Source organism: Dromiciops gliroides, chromosome 3 (assembly GCF_019393635.1).
Source record: "Dromiciops gliroides isolate mDroGli1 chromosome 3, mDroGli1.pri, whole genome shotgun sequence".
NCBI classification, from domain to species: Eukaryota; Metazoa; Chordata; class Mammalia; order Microbiotheria; family Microbiotheriidae; genus Dromiciops; species Dromiciops gliroides.
In genome coordinates this window covers 649,708,708-649,719,295 of record NC_057863.1, presented here as the reverse complement: position 1 = coordinate 649,719,295, position 10,588 = coordinate 649,708,708, and the positions used below count along the sequence as shown (strand labels likewise).

Sequence of the window (10,588 nt, the reverse complement as noted above, 5' to 3'; positions counted from 1 at the left end):
GGACAAATGTTTTCCAACCCTAAGTCGGCACTATAGGAATGAGGCCTGGTATGGAATCCCAGCCCAAGGGATCTGTGGAAAGGTGGAGGCAAAAGGCTCTCATTCCCCAAGTGGAAAGGAAGACCTAGGAGGGAAAGAGCCTGGCCAGGGTGGGGCTCCTCAGGCCAAGGACCAACAGCACCCCCCCCCCTCCCCAGCTTGCCCCGAGGGAAACCAGGGGCAGAGGCAGCTCCTTCTCATGCCAATAATTTATTGAACGGAAAGGTCTGTACACAGGCAAACCCTACTGTGGGAACTAAGACACCAGGACTCCCCCAGCCCCCCTCCCTCCCTGTCCCAGGGGGCTGGGGGGCAAGGGGAGGGAGGCTGGAGGGACAGGGGTGAGGGCAGATGGGAACACAGCTGGGGACGGGGAGATGGGCGGCGCGAATCATTGCAACATTTTCTTTAAGAAAAAAATTATAACAATCTATTTACACCCAGGGGTGGGGGTGAGGGAGGAGAAGGGCAGGGGTCAGGAAGAAAGAGGGGCCTGAGGCAGGGTCTGGTCCTATTTACAAGGGACAAACGGAGGGTGGCAGGGAAGGGACCAAGGCAGGGGTTGGGGGTAGTGCTCAAACCCCTGAGGCCAAGCCAAGAAAGCCTCTTCCTTTTCTCGCCACCACCCCCAACACCTAGTTAAAATCCTCTGTTAAAAAGCTAGCTCGGCCAGCCAGCTCAGTGCAGGGGGAGGGGAGGAACAGAGGCTAAAGGGGGGACCCCCTCCTCCACTTCCCCTCCCAGGCTCTTGCCTCTGTGAGGTAGGGGGGGCCTGGGTCTCAGCTGTCTTCTCCCCTTTCCTTGCCCCCCATCTAAAAACTGAAGCCAGCCAGGGATGAGGAGAAGGCAGGCTCTAGGACCCAGGGCTTCCGGGACGGAAGGTGGGGGGTGTCCTGGAGGCCTTCAAGAGGAGTTGGCTACAGATGTGGAAGGCTCCTGTCCCGGCCGCTCCTGGCTCTCCCCTAAAACTGAGCCAACACAGGGAAGGGTCAACGCCAGGCCCACGGACCCATCTGCGGCTGGAGAGGGCAGGCATCCGTCTCCCTCTGATCACAAGGCCCCCAACTCACCGTGTGACGACGATGGGCAGGAGACAGAGGCAGTCGGGGCCCTCAGATGGGGAGGGATGAGGATACTATTGAGGCTCGGCTGGATGGAGAGCTCTGGGGGGCACAGGGGAAGGGAGTAGAGGGAGGAGACAGGGGGGAGGGGAGGAAGAAAGGGAGAGAGAGGGGGGAGAGGGGGGATGGGGAGGGAAGGAGGGGGGAGAGAGAGGGGAGGGGAGGAAGAAAGGGAGAGAGAGGGGGGAGAGGGGGGATGGGGAGGGAAGGAGGGGGGAGAGAGAGGGGATGGGGAGAGATGGGGAGGAAGGAGGGGGGAGAAAGGGGGGAGGGAAGGAGGGGGGAGAGAGAGGGGATGGGGAGAGATGGGGAGGAAGGAGGGGGGAGAAAGGGGGAGGGAAGGAGGGGGGAGAGAGAGGGGATGGGGAGAGATGGGGGAGGAAGGAGGGGGGGAGAGAGGAGAGTTGGGGAGAGGAGGGGGAGAGAGGGGGGAGGGAAGGATGGGGAGAGAGGGGGGGAGGAAGGAGGGGGGAGGAAGGAGGGGGGAGGGGAGAGATGGGGGAGGAAGGAGGGGGGGAGAGAGGGAGAGGGGAGAGAAGAGGCACGGGGATGGGGAAAGGGGTGGGGGAACCACTTGAGCTTCTGTGCTCCCCATATCTCCTTTTTTGCCTCCCCCTTCTTCTTCTTGCACACTGCCCCCCCCCCTTCACTTATACCACTCATCTCTTACTTCCCACCTCCCCCAAGCCTCCCTGGGTCCAAATCCTTCTGTACCCCCGTTAACCCTACTCACCACCAGGGCTGAAGTTGAAGAGGGGGGGGCAGCTGCCGGCTGTTGGGGAGCTGGGCCCCGGGACTGCGGAGGTCGTCGAAGAAGCTGTGAGCACAGGCCTCCAGGGGGGACAGCCTAGTGGCAGGGGTGTACTCCAGCAGGTGGGAGCACAGTGCAATGGCCTCTGGCGGTGTCCGTGCCTTGAAGACCTGAGGGCACAGAGGAAGAAGGGGGCCTGTGCTTCCTGGACCAAGGGCAGGCTCCCAGGACCCCAAACCACCCCCCTCCGAAACAAAACAACATCTGGCCAAACCTTTGTCCACGGATGGGCTTTAATCTGGGGGAACTTGAACTCGGTGTAATTTGGGTTCATCTCCCGGATTTGTTCCCGCGTCGGCGTCCCCAACACCTGCAGGGCACCAGCGGCCGTCACACAGGGCTCAGACTCGCCCCCTTCCTGCCACTCACCCTCAGCTCACGGGCCCCACCTCGCTCACCTTGATAATTTCTACCAGTTGGTCCACCCCACTGTCCCCAGGAAAGATGGGCTGGCCGAGGAGGAGTTCGGCAAGGACGCAGCCAGCAGACCACACATCTGCAAACGGGGAGAGGGTCAGAAGGCAAAGAACCAAGCCCTGCCTCTCCAGGGGCCTTTGGCCTCCTTTCTGGACAAGGTCCGGCGGGGAGGAGAGGCCACAAGCCATCAGGGCAGGAGGAGAACCGTGCAATCAGCTGGAGGCCAGGCATACCAGTGGAAGCCCACTCTGGTTGTACCCCAGCCCCATGCCCTGGGCCTTCCGGCCCTGACCCCTGGACAGCAGGAGCTCCAATGATCTGTGTGGCGAGCGGCCAGTCAGCCTTCCCACCCCCACGGTCATCAACCCTCCCCACTGATCCTCCCTGACCCCGCCCCAGACTGAAAACCAGCAGGGACAGAGAGCACAAGGCGGCCTCTGGAGGCTCTGACCGATGGACGAGGTGTAGTCGGTGGCTCCGAAGATGAGCTCGGGGGCCCGGTAGTACCTCGAGCAGATGTAGGAGACGTTGGGCTCCCCCCGGACCAGCTGTTTTGCACTGCCAAAGAGCAGGAGGGAGGCAATGAAGGCCTCTGGGATCCCGGCCCCACTCCCCACACCCGCCGGCCCCAGGCCTGCCTCTGCCCACCTGCCAAAGTCACAGAGCTTGAGGACGGCTGTGTCTGGGTCCACCAGGAGGTTCTGGGGCTTGATGTCTCTGTGGCATACGCCCTGCGAGTGGATGTAGGCCAAGCTCCGGAAAAGCTGGTACATGTACACCTAAGGGCAGAGGGACACCCGCGGTCGAACCAGAAGCCTTCCCGCCCCGTGAGGCCAGCGGGCGAGGCTCTTCTGCGTGGCCACAGGATCCCGCTACCGCAGCCAAGCTGGTGTTCCCAGAAGAATGGGGAGTGAGCCCCCCGTCACCAGAGGTCTTCCAGCAGAGGCCAGAGAAGCAATGACTTGTTTAGAACGTGGTCAAGGAGACTCCAGCCCAGATGGCCCATGAGTCTGAGACCTCTGCTCCGAGCCCCTAAGTGACTGAGAACTCGAGCCCAGCCATAGAACCAGGAAGGAGAACCACAGAAGGGGGTCCTGAAAGGGCAGACCCTGCCCACAAGGAGTCCCAAAGTGGCCCCCAGCAGAGTGGAGACACAGGGCCAGGCCCTGCCCGTTCCTCCGAGCCAGACGCGGGCCAGGGGCCCCATTTGTTAAACAGTCTTTGTACGCGGGAGCGCACGGACGAGGAAGTCGGCCAAGACTTGAGGACTGGGAAGGAGAAGACCCCAGGCTGAGCTGAAAGGCACAAGCCAGAGCGCTGGGCACGTCAGGGCCTGTCCGGGTCCCAGCTCTCCCCTTGCTAGCTGTGGCCCTGCAGTGGACACAAAGCCACGGGCCCTTCCTGTCCTAGGACTGATTCTGCCACGGGAGCGACGGCTGCCTGAAGAGGGAGTGAGCTCCCTGTCCAGGGCGGTCTTCGAGCACATGAGGGATCAAACCTCAGAAATCCCAAGAGGATCTAAAGGCCAGTTCTGGTGCCGCCCCCCCCCCCCCGGCCAAGTCCCAAGGCCAAGCACCTCAAGGGACAAAAAGGTGAGCAGCTTCCTTGCCCTGGATGGGCTCGAGCTTCCAGCCCACCCGCTCACACCGCTGAGCTCCAGGCTCCCCTGTCCCCCACACTGACTCCCTCCACCTTTGCCTTCTAGCATCACACTCCCTGTTCGCTCCTCTGGGGGTCCTGACCCCTAGCCACGGCAGCCTAGGGGTGAGCTGGACTGGACAGCAGAGCAGAGACCCCAGCCTGGTTCTGATCCAGGCTCTGTAGTCATGACCAGGTCCCCTCTTTACCGTAGGTGCCCCTTCTCCACAACAGAAACGGACCAGGAAGAGGCAACCCCTAAATCAAGGGGTCCGTGAACTTGGGGGGAGGGGGAGTCCCACTTGTTTTCAACATCCTGTAACTGAAATTGGGCATTTCTTCCAATTATTGAAGAACGTGATTCTGGGAAGGGGGTTGGCAGGCTCCCCCTTCCCCGTCACCCCCTTTCTCTAGCACTCTGTAGCTGTCCCATGAGGCCCAGCCCCAGTCTGCTGGGCCAAGGTTCAGAGAACAGGCCCCGCCGGGGCCACACAGCAAGGACACGCTGGGCCCGAGTCCCACCTTGACATAGATGGATGGGATGGTCAGCTTGGCCTTGGTGAAATGCCGGGCCACCCGGTAGACGGTCTCAGGCACAAAGTCCAGCACCAGGTTCAGGTAGAGCTCGTCCTTCTGTGGGAGGGAAGAGGGAGAGGGTGAGGGGGTGGCCTGAGGCACCAGGAGGGCAGAGCCCCCCGGCACATCAGGGCCCCCGGGCCTCACCTTCTCCCCGCTGGAGTAGAAGAAATAACGAAGCCGTACGATGTTGCAGTGGTCCAGCTTCCTCATGATCTGTAGCTCCCGATTCTGGGGAGAGAGAAGCCCGTCCTCAGCGGGCAGAGCTGAGCCGGCTCCCCCCACAGCCTCGGCCCACGGTTACCCAACCTCCATTTCCTCCCTGGGCCCTTGCCTCAGACGCCCGGCGCCCTGGGCCGGGGATGCCAGGACTCCCTGTTCCCTTCTAGGCCCCGGCTTCACCCGGCTTGACTCCCCTCCCTCCCAGGCCCGACCCAGGCCCCACCTCCCAGCACTTTTCTCTTTTCCTATGAAGCCTCTCTCACCCAGTCTCCCCTTCCCCAAATATCAGAAATGACAGAGCTCAGCTGTGGAAGGGGCCTGAGAAGTTACAGGCCCATCATCTAGAGTTAAAGACAGCCAGCCCAGCTCCCTCACTGAAGAGATGAAGACGAGACTCAGAGACAGGAGACTTATCCAAAGCCACACACAGAGTGGCCCAAACAGGATTTGAACCCGGGTCTTTGCAAGTCAAATCCCCTTTTCTTCCCACCAGGTCAAACTGCCTCTTCCCAATTCCCTGCTCCTTCTAGGAGCTGGACCATGGTCCAGGATGCTCTGGGACACCAGGCCTCAGCCCAGAGAGCCACTCTTTTCCTCTTCCTTCTCAAGCCTCCAAACGGGAGCTCAGGCCAACTGCGTCCCCATCACTTCCCCATTCTCTCTCTAGGGCGGCACCACCCACTCCTGGGCCCCAGAAATGAGTGTTTTCTCCAGTTCTTTTCCTCCTGGGTCTCCAGACTTCCCTTTCCCTCTGGGATGCAGACCCCAGCCCATCCATCCCATCTCATTCCCTCTCCCAGGGAGGAGCCGCTCTCTTGTTCTTCCGGGTCCCCCTTTCTCTCTGGGATAGAGCCTCCAACTCCTGACTTGATCTGTGCCAGGCCTCAGGTCTCTCCTCTCAGTTACAGGTCAGATGCTTCCTGTCTTCCCCCTCTCTGGTGCAGACTCTGTCTCGATTCTGGGCTCCCTAGCTGCTCTAGAACCCTGATTGTGCCTTAGTCCCCATTCTCCAGACCCCCAGGCCCTTCTTTCCCCTCAAACCTCAGCCCTCCCATCCCCTGGATCTCCTAGGATGGAAGCCGGGGCTCCCCCCTTTAACCTTTGGTTAATCACCTGTGCTCATCCCACCCTCCAAACCAAAGAAAGCAGCCCTGCCCCAGATAGCCTAGGCCTGCTCCGCGTCCCCTCCGGGGTCATCTCCCAGACACGGTCACTCATCAGGCTCCACCCTCTCACTCCCGTGAGGGACCCAGGTATGGTGGATTCCCCACTCGGGCCCCAGATGTCCCGTCCCTGGCCTAAGAGGCTGGGAGATCCCTCATGTCCGGCAAAGCGCAGAGGAAGACGAGCCTTTGATCTGACCCTCCGGGGTCTCGGGTCTGCCCCTTTCTCTCCTCTGACCTCTACAGCTTGGGTCCTCCCGTCTCAAGCTCTGGCACCGCTCCCCCCATTCGGTACCTTGAACCTCTTGTCCTGCAGCACCTTCTTGATGGCCACCAGCTCCCCGGTCTCGGCCAGGCGGGCCTGGTAGACCACGCCAAAGGAGCCGTTGCCGATCACCTTAATGTCAGTATAGGCCACCTCCTGGGAACGCTCCGGCCCCTGCCCCAAGGTCGCCATCACCGTGGTCACTTTCCCACTGTCACCTGGAGAAGAGCACGGGAATGCCCCGCTCCACCAAACTCCGTCGGCCAGAAGGGGGAGGGGGAGACACGTCCAGCCCCGGGGCCCACCCCCTCTGCCCCCGCTGTGGCTACTGAGGAGCTGACCTGGGGTCTCTAGTCCGCTCGCCCCTTTCCCCAGACCTGTGGGTCTGTGGAGGGGGGAGACAAGGGGCTGAGTGCAGCACCCCTCCTCAGCTGGGAGGGGGGCGGGGGAAGGGCCCCTGACATTTAACCTCCAGCCCCTAGGGCCACCTTACTGTTGGGGGGAAAAGGCTGAGACAAGACTTCTGGCCGGTGACTTTTGACCTCTACAGCTTCAGCCCCCTTAGTGGCACCTGTGGGGGTTAGGGGGAAGAAGAGGGACTACGTGACCCCCGTGACCACTCTCAGTTATGAAAAGGGGCGCACCCTGACCGTCTATACCCACAGGGAACAGGCGGCTGCTCCCCACCGGGAGCTTCCCCTCAGGCCAGGGCTGGAAAAGGGGTCCTCTCCCAGTCCTCAAGAGGGGCAGGGTCTGCGGGCCCTGAGCCACACAGCCCGACCCTTAGGGGGGCTTCGCCCTCCGACCCGTGCCCCCTTCCCCCACTGGGGGGGCTTGCCTTGCCCCCGCCAGTCGAGTGCACGGGTGGCCTCGAGGGTCTCTCTGCTCAACGTGCCCGGAGTCCCCCGAAGGGGGAGGGGGGCAGAAGACGCGCTTTGGGGAGCTGAGGGGACGAAAGGTGGAAGGCAGAGCCCCGGCCCCGGCCCCGGCCCCGGCCCCCAACTCACGGCCCAGTTTCACGGCGGGTGGTGGGAAGCTCGAGCCGCCGCCGCCGCCGCCTCCAGAGCCCGAGGCCAAGGCCACGTTTACGGGCCCTGCAACACCGCCGCCGGTCCCCGAGCCACCGGGGCCGGGACCAGGAATGGGGCCGGGGGCAGGACCGGGGCCCGGGCCCGAGGCTGGCGCCGGGGCTGGCGGGGCCGGGGCGGGGGCCGGGCCGCCTGCCTTGGAGGCGACGGGGCCGGGGCCTGATCCGCTTCCGCCCGGCCCCGGCCCGGGCCCCGCCGGCCCCGGCTCTACGAACGAGCTGCTCCGGGCCCGGCCCGAGACGCCGTCGCTGCCGCCGCCGCCGCCGCCCGCCGGGGCTCCGCCGCTCATGGCGCCTCAGAGGCCGCCGCGCTGCTCCCCGGGGCCCCGGCCGGGCCGGGCTGGACTGGGCTCCGGCTCCGCTCCAGGCCGCGGCCGCTCCGGCCTCCGGCTCCGGCTCCGGCTCCGGCTCCGGCTCCCGCTGCGGCTGCGGCTCCGGCTCCGCGCCGCGGGGCTCGCCGGGAAATGCAGTTCGCGCACGCTCACACGGCCGCCCCGACTCCGCGAAGCGTACTGGGAAATGGAGTCAGCGGCCGCTCGACATCGGGAGCGAGAAGGGGCACGGCCCGAAGCGCATGACGGGAAATGGAGTCCTCGCTCTGCCGCAGAAGCAACGTCATTGGTTCCAAAGGGACTTGCGGAGCAAAGACGGGAGAGCCCTGAAGGATGTCGGGAAATGCAGTCTGCGCGCGCTCTCAGGACGCTGATACAACAGAGACCTCCCCCGCCCCCCAACCCTGCTTCGGATATCCTGGGAAACAGCGTCCACGCGCTGTCTCGGTGACTGAGTGAAGCGAGGGCGCTGAGAACGCCTAAAGGGTCCAGGTTTCTGGGCAGTACTGTGGCCCTAAGGAATGCCAGGAAGTGGCGTCCTTACTCTTGGGGGGAAGGGCGGGTACAGGAGGAAGGAGAGAAGAGAGTTCCAAGGAATAGAAAGTCTCAACTAACGCCTTTGACGTCACGGACCGCGACCGTGCGAGATGCCGGGAAATAGACTTCATTATGACATCTTGGCACCTAAAATCACAGAGGATCCTGGGAGATGGAGTTCGAGACTTCCCCTCCTGTCAAACTACGGGTCCAAGGGAGATCCTGAGAAAAAAAGTGAGGAGGCGATGCAGGCCGAGAAGAATGCGGGGAGAAGACGTATTTCTCCTCCCTCCCCCCATCCCCCATTCCGCTCTAGTTGCAAGGAGTAGGGAAGCAGTGGAATAGTCACTGCAGGTTGTGTGGTAAGGATCCTCGAGTACAGGTCACGGACCCACCCTCCTTAGGGGGAGGGGTTAGAAAGCAACAAAGCATCCTGGGAAGTGGAGTCTTCCTTCAACCGATAAGAGCAGACAACCAACGCCCTCGCGCAACGACCGTCGGGAATACGAACGTTCGACCTTCTAGCTCCTCCCCCACCCTTCAGGAATGCTGGGAAATGCAGTCCGCGTCTCCCCCCTCTGTGCTTCGTTTTCATTCCTCCCCGCGCACCCACAGAATTCTGGGAAGCGGAGTCTCTTCTAACTCTCCCCCAGAAACATACGAGTGCACGTGCACCGACACTCACTCAATGCTGTGAGAAAATGAAGTCTTTTAGGATACATTTACCTGTCCCTCCGGAAATGCCGGGAACTTTCAGCACTTCCTAAGCCCAATGAATTCTGGATATTGGAGTCCTCATCTGAGTCCCAGTCAACCCACACCCACCCCGTCGTGAAGGTGTCTGGGCTTTGTAGTTTTCCTTGCGCGGGAGGGTGGGCTAGGAACGGAAGGCATCCAACAGAGCTCAGTTCGCAACCACATGTTCTGGGAGTTTTAGGTCTCCATGCTAAGGAGAGGGCGTTCCTAGGAGATAGCAGAAGTATTGGAGAAATCTGTGTAATTTTCCAGCGGAATCGTTGATATGGGACGCAGAAAATTACAAAGTCCAAAGTTGAGATTTGCGCGCACTAGCTGCTGGGAGTTGTAGTTCCCGACCTAGGCAGGCTGCGCTGCCCCCTGGCGGCCGTCAGTCGAGAAAAGGAAGGCGCATGTTCCGACGTGGGCCACGCGGCTGCTTCGGAACGCCCCACCCCTCTGGGGGCGGGACGGGGGCGGGGAGAGGCCCGGAGGGAGCTGCCGTTACCCAAGGAGGTCTGGGAGGGGGCGGGCCGCTGCCTGAGCGCTCTGCTCCAGTTCTTAGCTGGGAAGGGGCGGGGGCAGGTCCTTTAAAGTGGAAAGAGGGGTTGCGTAGATCAAGGAGTTAGGGGATCCGCGAACAAGGAATCCTTGCAACCAGGGAAAAGGGACAAGGGCGTATTTAAAGGGGAACAGACTCCGTTAAGAAGGATCCGTGGTTCTAGAAGAGGCGGGGACTCGGGGGGCAAGAGAGACTCAGAAAGGGACGGGGGTTCACGTAAGGAGGGCTGGAGGCAGTGAGGGGAGGGGCGCTAAGTGGAGATGGGGTCCGGCGAAGAGGAAGGGTCCATTGCATGGAGAGGAGTAAGAGCGGGGGGCCGATGGGGCGGCTGGCGAGGCTCCCTGGCGGGATGTGGTCCTAAAGAGGAGCTCTCCAAGAGCGAGGTGAAAGGATACAGGGAGCTAGCTTGTCTAGAGTCGGGGGCCACGTCTCCCTGCTCTTATTGTCCTGGCCAGAGGGAGAGGCTGGGGAGCCGGGACCACTGGGCAAGCCCACCCTTCAGCGGGGACTGAGAATTGGTAGGAAGCGCAGGGTCCCAGCCCCCTCCTGGAGGTGACGACATCCTTCCCTCCCGCCACCCCCCACCCACCCCCATCACTACCCTCCTAGCAGCATCTGCGTTGCCAGGCGACAACTTCCCGAAATAGCCCGGCGCCTCCACCCCCAGCGGCCCCCACCCCAGGGAGTGACTTACATCACCCAGGAGACTGCAGTGGCCCAGTATGCCTTCTTTATGCCTCAGTTTCCTCCATCAGTCGGCTCCCTTGCTCTTCCTGCTTTGGTCTGGGTCGTCCTTCCCATCCCTGACACTAGCCTTCCCCGACTTGTGCCTCAGTTTCCCCCATCCTCTCCTGTCTAGTCACCTTCAGTAGCCTGTCACAGAATGTGCTCACTTTATTAAGTCTGTTAAGCACGACTTTGTGCCAAGCCTTCGAAGTGCAGGGAAGGTGGCTCTGAGGTGATGCCTTACCTCAGCACACAGCTGGAAAGCTGTCCTACCAAGATTCAAGCCACTCCCAGCCTCGTGGCCACTGGTTTCTTCCTATGAGAATCCAGTATAGCAGGTGATGCAGCTATGCCAAT

At 62.0% G+C, this 10,588-nt stretch overlaps 1 protein-coding gene across 1 annotated transcript; it reads right to left on the bottom strand.

The window, feature by feature from the left end:
* Window positions 1-233: 233 nt before the first annotated feature.
* GSK3A (glycogen synthase kinase 3 alpha) lies at window positions 234-8,399 on the bottom strand. Its single transcript, XM_043995902.1, is given in 13 exon segments — window positions 234-1,007; window positions 1,110-1,202; window positions 1,894-1,921; window positions 1,923-2,081; window positions 2,186-2,281; window positions 2,370-2,467; window positions 2,840-2,946; window positions 3,037-3,167; window positions 4,549-4,659; window positions 4,750-4,833; window positions 6,283-6,470; window positions 6,746-6,823; window positions 7,260-8,399. Coding segments are annotated over 13 exon segments (1,608 nt in total). The 5' UTR covers window positions 7,630-8,399; the 3' UTR covers window positions 234-942.
* Window positions 8,400-10,588: the final 2,189 nt, after the last annotated feature.